Source organism: Panulirus ornatus, chromosome 21, assembly GCF_036320965.1.
Source record: "Panulirus ornatus isolate Po-2019 chromosome 21, ASM3632096v1, whole genome shotgun sequence".
Lineage (NCBI taxonomy): Eukaryota > Metazoa > Arthropoda > Malacostraca > Decapoda > Palinuridae > Panulirus > Panulirus ornatus.
In genome coordinates, this window is record NC_092244.1 from 2,169,299 (window position 1) to 2,182,528 (window position 13,230).

Below are 13,230 nucleotides of genomic sequence, written 5' to 3' on the forward strand. Positions count from 1 at the left end.
TCTTCTGCATGAAACTCATTGGAATGTATGACAATACTTGGTATAGTCAACTGTAGTTGGAATCAACAAAGACATGTCATGAAATATCAATGCAATAGCAATTTTCATGTCTGAGAGTGGCAGTTCTAATGACTGTCAGTTTGAAAGATGCAAGACTAAATCAGTAAATACTGAAATATTAGGATCAACTGCACGTAAGCCTGGTGAAAAAAAATGTGATGCACGTTACCAAAGGGCTTTAAAGAAAGCAATCTTCAAGAATTTTACATGGAGTACTTCTTTCAACTTCTCTGAAGCATGGTAAAGTTGTCTTTATGTAATACAGCTAAAAATAGAGCAACAAAATTTGCTGATCAAAAAATGGTAAAAAAAAGAGAAAGACATGAGTCAAGTACAAGTCATGATACAATCACACATTCAAAATCAGCAAATAAAATGAAGATACAAGGGAAAAGCACACCAAAGCAGACAAGCACATTCACTGACAAAACTGTAGGTTTCTTTCTTCCTCCCCACTAAATTAAGAATGGCTGTATAAAACAGAAAGATCAAAAGAGATGTGCAGCTACATGATGAATCAATTTCCTATACAGAGTGAATATACATGAAGCACAAGGAAAGGTACTGGTCCTGAATGAGTTTCATTTAAGTTTTGTCAGTTTTTAAGCACTCAGCCACAATTGTAAATACTCATTTACTTTCAGTATTTAATGTTATCCTTATTTCACTTTTGAGGTTGTGTGCATCTGTTTTATTGCTGCAAATGGGAATGGTGTACATCTGATCAAAAAGCATTTGTATGCAAATGTAAATCATATGTATATACATTAGTTCTTGAATCCACATATATATGCATATATGTGACCCTGTGTCTTTAATTCTATCAAATATCTGGGATACCTGCTAAATAAACAATTCACAACACTGTCCTTTGTACTTTATAAACACAAACCAAGAGACTGGTGCTACCTTCTGGACAAAGGAGAAAAAACACAATGAAAATGTTTTGTTCCCTATATATTCTAAAGAAATTACTTTTGCATGCAACTCAAACGTGTAAAGCATACCTGTTGCAAAAGTATTTTCTTCTTTTCTATCATCAATTTCTGTCGCTCTAGTTCCAAAATTTGCTCTTCCCGTCTGAGGATCTCAAGGTTCTTACTGTTCTTGTGAGCAGAGGAGGATGACGTTAACGATGTGCCCTTCACCACACCAGGCTGAGGAAGACAGGCGAGTGCTCGATAAAGCAATAATACTGGTCTGTCATCATCTATTAATCATATCACCTGTCTTCACTTTGTAATGACACCACATCTAATCAAATGTAATAAGAGCCATTTTAACACAACACTAAAAAATCATATTTTTCCAAACTTGATTGCTGTTTCCTGCATAAGCAAGGGTGGACTAGGAAAAGACAAAGAAAGGCAACATCCACTTACAACCATTCTCTAGCTGTTTCGACTACAAACTATTTGGAAACTCTCCTAAATAAAGCAAATGAAGAAAAGGGCCTTGGAGTTGTCATTAGCAACAATCTTGAGTACACTAAAGTGTCAAGCAGCATGTGAAAAAAAAAAAAAGGCAAGCAACTGTTAGGCTTCATAGCCAGGAACATAGATTACAAGACACCAAAAACAATTTCACACTTTAAAATTCTCTAATGAGACCACACCTTGAATATGCAATCAAAGGGATAAAACAAATGAACAAACATTAAAGACTGAAAAACTGCAACTACATAGCCTACAAAGAAGGAAAGATGTATGATAATCTACATATGAGAACGTGTTACCCAAAAGCCTCTCAACTACAAAGAAACAGAGTTATCAAATCTATATAAATACCATGGAGCATAACAGAAGTATAGCAAACAAAAATATATGAAAGCCAAACCAAGCTAAAACTACTATTCACTACACTGCCTAGAGAAATAAGAATCATCCGTGAAACAACTGCAGAAACATTCAAAAAATCACTTGATGTGTTTGAAATCAGTCCCCGGTGAACCAAGGATAGATATTCATGTAATGCTTCACATCACAAGTATTCACTGGTACGTAGATACTTTCTTTCCATTCTTAATAAGTGTCTATTACTTATACTGTGACTTACTGTACACCTCCCATGGAGACAATTCCCAATGAATTTTCTATCTCACTTGCCACAGTTGGGTCGAAGTCTATGAAGCCCTCCAAATAACTTCCCACTGCAGTATTTTTCATTTGGTATATGCTGAGCTGCCAACCATGTCAAACAAAAAAAAAAGGAACACAGCAAAAATAAGGAATGTTGCAAAACGAAACTTACAACCACGTCCCATACAGGATGCTTTATCAATACAAGGCATTGTGAGGTCCAATGCTCAAGCTGTTATCTCCATTCGTTTATCTATATGTAGATAGTCCACAACAGTTCACTTTAAATTTAAACCAACAAAGTATTTAATCAGTAGTGTTTCATTTTCGGTCCTCAAACAAAGTCAACAGAGGTTCTAATGTTTGTTTGTCCACACACATTAAGTCCTGGCAAGAGAGCTTTTTGTTATAAGCAGTGGTTGCCTGTCTGTGTGAGGAAATATAATGTTCGTGTGCTAAGACTTGGGTGAAATTCAGTTTTTTCCTTCCCACACTGAAATTTCTATCGTCTTAAGCATTGCTGTGAACAACTGACAGGATAGCAAACATGATTCTGCGAAGATGGACATACTTTTCCATATAAGAAGACTTGTATCTTAGTTGTGAAATAGCCATCCACAACTCATCACAGCTGACTTACTTGGTAAACAAACTCAAGTTCAAGCTCATCTATCTGCTCTTCCATGAAGTTAAATTTCTTCAGAAAGTAGAGCACTGATTCAAACTTTGTATCCATTCTCTTACTGGGGTCAGCAGCACTTGTACTCTGAATCAGCTCAATCTTCAGGGGAACTTCTTGAGTGTATAATCAAATACACAAAGTATTTCCTGACTGATGTGAAGAACTCTTCCTTCTGTTCTGATAAGAATGCTTTCGTTATGAGAAAATCTGTAACATCATTCCCCAAGATGAGATCCTCATCTGGTCGTTGACGGCACTTTTCTCTATAAATGCACTGTTCAAGTGATGGAGAACTTGCAATCACAGAGGGGTTCACAAAGCGGAGCAGTATCTCTTGTAGGAAAACCTGTAACTTTTCAAGTACAACAAGGATCTTTGGTGGTGCTTCTTGCAGCTCAAGATTGAGTTATTCAATACAGGCATCATTTTAAGGAGGAACATACAATATAGCTTGATGTAATCATTAAGTCTTGTAAGGATTTTACCAGCTTTGTCCACAGAAATGCTTGATACAGAGTCTACACTGGGCAACAAATCAACCTTTTTCTTGCTTTCAATCAATGAAGCTTCAGATGAAGCTTTCTTTCTATTGTTTACACTGCTTAAAGCTGCTTTATTACAAGTACCTGATGTATCCCTCTTAGTGTGTGCAATGACACCTGTCTTTGTTCCTGCAAATAATACCACAGTAGATGAAGTCACTGTGTCAACTTTACCCAATCTTTTTGAGGCTGAGAATCGAGATGTTTACTTAAGAGTAAGCCTGTCCTGTACTGCTGGCTGTGAGAGAAGATGGTCAGAGATGTCTTCTTACAAGAAGCCTGTCCTACACTGCTGGCTGTGTGAGAAGATGAAGGTAGAAATGTTTTCTCAGAGGAAGCCTCTCCTGCACTGCTCTTTCCCGGGAAAAGATGGAGTGACCTTGCATGCCTTGGCTTGAAGTGTGGCACAACTACCACTTGTAGAGACCTGTTTCTGACTCCTTTGAAGTCATCATCTACATTTCTTTCCTGTGGACTCTACTTCTTTGGAAAAGTACTGATTCAAAGGCTCCCATTGTTCAATGAGTCTATCCAGTGCCCTTTCCAAAGAAAGCCGAGTACACAAGTTTCAAGACTGCATGCTGTTCAACATTGTACAGGATCTGAACCTCCCTGAACTATTTGTGTCACTAACTATATTTCTCCAAGTAATAATAAACAGGAACAAATAATTCCACTGGTGAAAATGGCAGCGAGATGAAGATGATAAGGACATTCCAAGATGAAAGTATCTCGATCTCTCTTCTTTACAGATGCACCTGCCCCATTCTGCTCTCCCATCATGACAGTTGCATTATCTACTGCTAAACAAATGACATTTTTCCATGGGATTTTAATTTTTGTTTTGATATTGTCAAGAAGCTGAAAGACTTTCCTTCCAATAAACTGTTCCTTTGTGGCAGCAATTTCCAGCAGGGAACTAAGAACTCTATTCACTTCAGAATCACAGTATTACACAATAACGGGACACAACTGCTCTTGTGCCCCACGAACTGAGCTGCCATCTGTTGACAGAGGGAACAGTGCTTCTCTGACCTTCTTCAGGAATTCAGCTGTTAAAAAGATATGAAAAACCATAGTCAATGCTACTCGGAAATCTGTATATAGGATAAATTAATATGTAACCCATGCATGATTAACCCACAATAGTAAAGTATTAAATAATGTTGGATAGCATGAATGAAAATAAAAAAATCATAAACTACAAATGTTTGCTGTCACGCCACACAAACGTATACCCCAGACAGTCGCATGTTAACTGAGAAGGATATTGTGAGACTGCTGCTGATCATATATAGGATGAATCAATGGGGGCAATCCTTCACTCAAAGTGCTTTTCCCAACAAGATGGGGGTTGGCAACTATGGCATTCCATTTTTCCCTATCTTTTGTAGCTCTGACCAATGCTCCTATTACTCCTTTCTTACCAAATGTTACTTCTTTTATATCATCTAACCACCCTATCCTTTGTCTGCTATGAAGTTTTTCCATATATTTTTATAGAAACCTTTGGTGGTGTTTCAGATTTAGATATGACCACAGCTTTAGTCTTCAAAACACTGATTTCAAGGCCATAATCTTCTTTCCTAACTTGATTATCAATGATTTCTTGCAAATCATTTACAATGGGGGTAGCATAACCAAAATCAATAGAGGTGTTGATTGAAACATATCAGAACTCCAAACAAAATCTCGAACTATGAGGGCAGCTAATCTGCTTTTCAATATCTAAATTGATTTACATTTAAATCTAGTTTAGATCTACACAAATATTATGAAAAACATCAGAGAAATGGAAGTAAACATACCTTTGGACTCTTGGCCAAGAGTCCTAGCTATGGCTTTCTTTTTTTCTTCAGGAGGTAAATTTTTAAGTAAAACAGCTGTCTGGAATTATGACTCTGAAAAGGCCACTCAGGTGATCTGAAGCAGCAAATGCAATACTATGTTCATTCAAAAGTTAGTCATCAGAGTTTCTGCTCTGAGTAATGAGTAATCAGTCCATTGATGGAAGAACTGTTCAATGCTGCAATCACTACCTGAACTTTCTGCCATGCTGTTATGTTTTTTCCTGCTCAGGTGAGACTGAATGGCATTCGCTCCTCCATGTGCAATGCTAAAATCCAAAGCACAAACTTTACATTGTACAGTAAATTCAGCCTTTCTCGATCGCACAAAGCAAGGGCACTTCCTGGTGTGTTTCAACCAAAAAGTTTGCTTTTTCCTGCTTGACTTTGTACCCAAAATTGGGGCCATGATGAAATGACTACACTCTTCTCCAGCAAACCGTCGGCTCGCTTAATGATGCATAGCATGATATGCAATACAAACAAATACAAGCCAAAACATCAAAACATGAGGATGAAGTTTTCCCCACACAGGAGATAGCTGTAACATTTTGACCTCTTCAAACTCTTCCATGATGATTGGTCATTGTTCAATTGATTTTCCTTATTATATCACTTTTTAAGTGTTTTACACAGACATGATTTATTTAAGTGCTTTACATAGACATGATGTAGTATTTGTAATGGTAATAGGAACATTTCATTGGTTTGTTAGAGATCTGTTGCACAAAATTTTGTAGGAAAGGATCAGATTCATACATAGTAGTTTATTTTATCCCCATAAATTAATGGTCAAGGCCCAAATAAACTGATATGATGTAACATACATGTTGAGAATTTGATTCTTCTATCAAAATTTTTGTTGTTACCCTTCATCTGTCATTCCTAGAAAATCTTAGTAAATTCAATTTTACTACTTTTAAGAACAACATGGAGGCACATGGAGAGGATGAGTGAGGAAAGATTGACCAAGAGGATATATGTGTCGGAGGTGGAGGGAACAAGGAGAAGAGGGAGACCAAATTGGAGGTGGAAAGATGGAGTGAAAAAGATTTTGTGTGATCGGGGCCTGAACATGCAGGAGGGTGAAAGGAGGGCAAGGAATAGAGTGAATTGGAGCGATGTGGTATACTGGGGCTGACGTGCTGTCAGTGGATTGAATCAAGGCATGTGAAGCGTCTGGGGTAAACCATGGAAAGCTGTGTAGGTATGTATATTTGCGTGTGTGGACGTATGTATATACATGTGTATGGGGGGGGGGGCCATTTCTTTCGTCTGTTTCCTTGCGCTACCTCGCAAACGCGGGAGACAGCGACAAAGTATAAAAAAAAAAAAAAAGAACAACAATAGATGGAAGGAAACTAGTAATTTCTTATCCACTTCTATACATGATAATTTTGCACAACTTTTTGAAGCCACAGGAGGGCTAGGCCTAGGAGTAGTACTAGCCTAGTTACACAAGATAAAGATACGACTGGACAATAAGACCGACTATGCAACAATATGAGCAGTCACTTCCACGAAATGGTCGGAAATTGACTGATGTTCAACTTATTTTGTACACTATATCAATACTTGTGTGTGCAATGAGAATGTACACTATACACTGAACAGTGCACCCCTGTGAACTTTCCATTCATTACATACACAACTTATGTATAATAATACATGGACATATGACCAGAATTGCACAAAAATCTATTTTACTAAAAAATCATACTACCGTATTTATCTTAAGAAAATTTAATAAATATGGCAAAAACGTAATGGTTGGCAGCTCTGTATATGTATTCATGGTGGTACGTGAAGTGTAGTTTTTGATTAGATGTGCAGCAAGGATGACTATAAAAATATTTCTACTTGATATGGGAGAGTTCCCAACAATTTTTCCGTAACTCAAAGAGTGCACCTTTTATCATTTCAAATGTCTGCCAGCAGATCAGGCATGTGACTGACTGATGCTGTAATTTAAAGGTGTTCATAAAAAAAATAGTTACAATAATTTCATTTAACCGTTGACACACACACTTGTACATCATTCTATGTAACAAACTATTGAACAATCTTCTTAACTAATACACTTTCACAATATCTTATACACTCATACCTAGATTTACATTCACTTCCATTCTTTCTTTCTTTCAAACTATTTGCCATTTCCCGCATTAGCGAGGTAGCGTTAAGAACAGAGGACTGGGCCTTGAGGGAATACACTCACCTGGCCCAATTCTCTGTTCCTTCTTTTGGAAATTCCTACACACTTATTCACACTACAACTGCACAATGCTATTTATCCACATTTACTCATATATATAATGAAAAAAGAAAAATCATTCATATCTAATTACTCACAAAATTTACATTTCATGGATATCATCAATTAAAAGTCATCCTGTCTTTCTTTATAAAAAAAAAAAAAAGTGTAGATACATCTATGGGAGACTCCAGAAAGTGACTCACCTTTATGATATTGGGGTTAATGTGAATGTTTGGCTTGCTAGTTGACTGAGAAGTTAACACTGGACCAGTGGGCAAGGGCCAGGCAGGGTCCAATGACTGCACTTTGACATCTAGCCCATACAGACGAGACTTGGGGAACACCTCATTCCACGTATGTCTCAACTCATATAGTTTCTTTCTTGTCTTTTCATCAACCTGTGAAACAGATATGATCTTATCTTAAATACAAATTACCCAAAATTGATCAAGTGGTTTTAAAAAAATACCTTTTTCTTATACATGTAAAAGAGACATAAAAATAAATATGTTTCCTTATCTCTGGGATAATGGAGAATGAATACTTCCCACATATTCCCAGCGTGTTGTAGAAGGTGGCTAGGGGGAAGTGGGGAGGCCGAAAATTCTCCCCTCCTGTTTCAATTTTTCCAAAAGGACAGAGAAGGGGGCCAAGTGAGGATATTCCCTCTAAGGCTCAGTCCTCTGTTCTTAATGCTACCTTACTAATGTGGGAAATAGCGAATATGTATGTATGAGGGAAAAAAAATGTTTCCTAAGTGTCAGCAGCCATTTGGCTGAAAATACACAGGTGAGGTATTACAGATAATACAGAACTGGGAGGTCAAGATAGTTAAATGTTAAATAATCATACAAGAGCTTAAGATTAGGGTGAGCTGGATTTTCCAACACTGGATAAGCATATGGGTGAGGTGCATTTAGATAGCCAGGGTGGCAAATATATGGGAATGTTAACCAAGTAAGTTTCATACATTATGAGTGACTGAACAAAAAGTGATGAGCAGTTATAGTGATACAGTAATGTTTGCCATTTCCCACATTAGCAAGGTCGTGCCTGGAACAGACAAAGACATGGCTTCATTCATTTACATCCACTCACTAGCTTTTATATATAATGCACCTAAATGAGATACCCCTAGCCACAATCTGGCCCTAAAAAGTACTTCATATGCCTTGGTTAAGCCCAACAACAGCATGTCATCCACTATAAACCACATCACTCCAATATGCTCTAACCCTTTCAAGCCTCTTACCCAGGGTTGCCAGATTGGGCGAAAAGTAGAGGATTGGGCTAATTATAGAGGCTACCCACTAATTAAATTTTTAATCCGCTACTTGCTACTTTTTGGGCTATTTCGTATTATTTTGGGCTAGTTGTGAACATGATTGGACTACTTCCATAACAATACCTTTAGTGATAATAATAAAATTATAATGATAATTTATTCATCTATTTATCATACTTAGTTGCTGTCTCCTGCATTAGCGAGGTAGCACAAGGAAACAGACGAAAGAATGATCCAACCCACTCACATACACATTTATATACACAAGTGCACACACACGCACATATACATACCTATACATTTCAACGTATACATACATATACATAAACAGACATATACATATATACACGTACATATCCATACTTGCTGCCTTCATCCATTCCCGATGCCACCCCACCACACGTGAAATAATAATAATAATAATAATAATAATAATAATAATAATAATAATAATGATAATAATAATAATAATAGGGGATGGGGAGAAAGAATACTTCCAACGCATTCCCTGCGTGTCGTAGAAGGCGACTAAATGGGGAGGGAGCGGGGGGGCTGGAAATCCTCCCCTCTCGTTCTTTTTTTAATTTTCCAAAATAAGGAACAGAGAAGGGGGCCACATGAGGATATTCCCTCAAAGGCCCAGTCCTCTGTTCTTAACGCTACCTCGCTAATGCGGGAAATGGCGAATAGTTTGAAAGAAGAAGAATAAGAATAATAATGATAATAATAATAACAATAATAATAATACTAATAACAGTGAATCATAGGGTGAGGGAGGGGGCGAAAATCCTGGGAACCTTGAAAAATGTGTGGAAGTCGAGAACATTATCTCCGAAAGCAAAAATGGCTATGTTTGAAGGAATAGTGGTTCCAACAATGTTGTATGGTTGCCAGGCATGGGCTATGGATAGAGTTGTGCGCAGGAGGGTGGATGTGCTGGAAATAAGGTGTATTAAGGACAATATGTGGTGTGAGGTGGTTTGATTGAGTAAGTAATGTAAGGGTAAGAGAGATGTGTGGAAATAAAAAGAGCGTGGTTGAGAGAGCAGAAGAGGGTGTTTTGAAATGGTTTGGGCACATGGAGAGAATGAGTGAGGAAAGATTGAACAAGAGGATATATGTGTCGGAGGTGGAGGGAACGAGAAGTGGGAGACCAAATTGGAGGTGGAAGGATGGAGTGAAAAAGATTTTGAACATACAGGAGGGTGAAAGGTGTGCAAGGAATAGAGTGAATTGGAACAATGTGGTATACTGGGGTCGACATGCTGTCAATGGATTGAACCAGGGCATGTGAAGCATCTGGGGTAAACCATGAAAAGTTCTGTGGGGCCTGGATGTGGAAAGGGAGCTGTGGTTTCAGTGCATTATATATGACAGCTAGAGACTGAGTGTGAACGAATGTGGCCTTTGTTGTCTTTTCCTAGCGCTACCTCGCGCACATCCAGGGGGTTGTTATTTTCATGTGTGACGGGGTGGCGATGGGAATGAATAACAGCAGACAGTACGAATTATGTACATGTGTATATATGTATATGTCTGTGTGTGTATATATATGTATATGTTGAGATGTGGAGGATGTGGAGGATATGTGGATCAGGTGTTTGCTTTGAAGAATGTATGTGAGAAATACTTAAAAAGCAAATGGATTTGTATGTAGCATTTATGGATCTGGAGAAGGCGTATGATAAGAGTTGATAGAGATGCTCTGTGGAAGGTATTAAGAATATATGGTGTGGGAGGCAAGTTGTTAGAAGCAGTGAAAAGTTTTTATCGAGGATGTAAGGCATGTGTACCTGTAGGAAGAGAGGAAAGTGATTGGTTCTCAGTGAATGTTGGTTTGCGGCAGGGGTGTGTGATGTCTCCATGGTTGTTTAATTTGTTTATGGCTGGGGTTGTTAGGGAGGTGAGTGCAAGAGTTTTGGAAAGAGGGGCAAGTATGCAGTCTGTTGTGGATGAGAGAGCTTGGGAAGTGAGTCAGTTGTTGTTCACTGATAATACAGCACTGGTGGCTGATTCATGTGAGAAACTGCAGAAGCAGGTGACTGAGTTTGGTAAAGTGTGTGAAAGAAGAAAGTTGAGAGTAAATGTGAATAAGAGCAAAGTTATTAGGCACAGTAGGGTTGAAGGCCAAGTCAATTGGGAGGTAAGTTTGAATGGAGAAAAACTGGAGGAAGTTAAGTGTTTTAGATATCTGGGAGTGGATTTGGCAGCAGATGGAACCATGGAAGCGGAAGTGAATCATAGGGTGGGGGAGGGGGCAAAAGTTCTGGGAGCCTTGAAGAATGTGTGGAAGTCGAGAACATTATCTCTGAAAGCAAAAATGGATATGTTTGAAGGAATAGTGGTTCCAACAATGTTGTATGGTTGCGAGGCGTGGGCTATAGATAGAGTTGTGCGCAGGAGGGTGGATGTGCTGGAAATGAGATCTTTGAGGACAATATGTGGTGTGAGGTGGTTTGATCGAGGAAGTAATAATAGGGTAAGAGAGATGTGTGGTAATAAAAAGAGTGTGGTTGAGAGAGCAGAAGAGGGTGTTTTGAAATGGTTTGGTCACATGGAGAGAATGAGTGAGGAAAGATTGACCAAGAGGATATATGTGTCTGAGGTGGAGGGAACAAGGAGAAGTGGGAGACCAAATTGGAGGTGGAAAGATGGAGTGAAAAAGATTTTGAGTGATCGGGGCCTGAACATGCAGGAGGGTGAAAGGCGTGCGAGGAATAGAGTGAATAGGAATGATGTGGTATACCGGGGTCGACGTGCTGTCAATGGATTGAACAAGGGCATGTGAAGCGTCTGGGGTAAACCATGGTAAATTCTGTGGGGCCTGGATGTGGAATGGGAGCTGTGGTTTCGGTGCATTATTACATGACAGCTAGAGACTGAGTGTGAACGAATGGGGCCTTTGTTGTCTTCCTAGCACTACCTCGCACACATGAGGGAGGAGGGGTTGTTATTTCATGTGTGGCAGGGTGGCGATGGGAATGAATAAAGGCAGACAGTATGAATTATGCACATGTGTATATATGTATATGTCTGTGTGTGTATATTTATGTATACATTGAGATGTATAGGTATGTATATTTGCGTGTGTGGACATGTATGAATATACATGTGCATGTGGGTGGGTTGGGCCATTCTTTTGATTGTCTCCTTGCACTACCTCGCTAATGCAGGAGACAGTGACAAAGCAAAATAAAACAATAAATAGACATATATATGGTGTGGGAAGCAAGTTGTTAGAAGCAGTGAAAAGTTTTTATCGAGGATGTAAGGCATGTGTACATGTAGGAAGAGAGGTAATTGATTGGTTCTCAGTGAATGTAGGTTTGCAGCAGGGGTGTGTGATGTCTCCATGGTTGTTTAATTTGTTTATGGATGGGGTTGTTAGGGAGGTGAATGCAAGAGTTTTGGAAAGAGGGGCAAGTATGCAGCCTGTTGTGGATGAGAGAGCTTGGGAAGTGAGTCAGTTGTTGTTCGCTGATGATACAGCGCTGGTGGCTGATTCATGTGAGAAACTGCAGAAGTTGGTGACTGAGTTTGGTAAAGTGTGTGAAAGAAGAAAGTTAAGAACAAATGTGAATAAGAGCAAGGTTATTAGGTACAGTAGGGGTGAGGGTCAAGTCAATTGGGAGGTAAATTTGAAGGGAGAAAAACTGGAGGAAGTAAAGTGTTTTAGATATCTGGGAGTGGATTTGGCAGCGGATGGAACCATGGAAGCAGAAGTGAATCATAGGGTGGGGGAGGGGGCAAAAATTCTGGGAGCCTTGAAGAATGTTTGGAAGTCGAGAACATTATCTAGGAAAGCAAAAATGGGTATGTTTGAAGGAATAGTGGTTCCAACAATGATGTATGGTTGCGAGGCATGGGCTATGGATAGAGTTGTGCGCAGGAGGGTGGATGTGCTGGAAATGAGATCTTTGAGGACAATATGTGGTGTGAGGTGGTTTGATCGAGTAAGTAATGTAAGGGTAAGAGAGATGTCTGGAAATAAAAAGAGTTTGGTTGAGAGAGCAGAAGAGGGTGTTCTGAAATGGTTTGGTCACATGGAGAGAATGAGTGAGGAAAGATTGACCAAGAGGATATGTGTGTCTGAGGTGGAGGGAACGAGGAGAAGTGGGAGACCAAATTGGAGGTGGAAAGATGGAGTGAAAAAGATTTTGAGTGATCGGGGCCTGAACATGCAGGAGGGTGAAAGGTGTGCAAGGAATAGAGTGAATTGGAACGATGTGGTATACCGGGATCGACGTGCTGTCAATGGATTGAACCAGGGCATGTGAAGCATCTGGGGTAAACCATGGAAAGTTGTGTGGGGCCTGGATGTGGAAAGGGAGCTCTGGTTTCGGTGCATTATTACATGACAGCTAGAGACTGAGTGTGAACGAATGGGGCCTTTGTTGTCTTTTCCTAGCGCTACCTCGCTCACATGAGGGGGGAGGGGGTTGTTATTCCATGTGTGGCAGGGTGGCGATGGGAACAAAT

The 13,230-nt window shown here is 39.2% G+C and overlaps 1 protein-coding gene across 1 annotated transcript in view; it reads right to left on the minus strand.

The window, feature by feature from the left end:
• LOC139756229 (uncharacterized) overlaps window positions 1-13,230 on the minus strand; it is a 256,352-nt gene that overhangs the window by 204,035 nt on the left and 39,087 nt on the right. Inside the window, exons 3-4 of the mRNA XM_071675386.1 lie at window positions 7,670-7,864; window positions 1,068-1,217 (exon numbers count right to left, since the gene is read on the minus strand). Of these exons, the coding sequence (XP_071531487.1) occupies window positions 1,068-1,217; window positions 7,670-7,864 (345 nt within the window). The remainder of the gene's footprint in view (window positions 1-1,067; window positions 1,218-7,669; window positions 7,865-13,230) is intronic.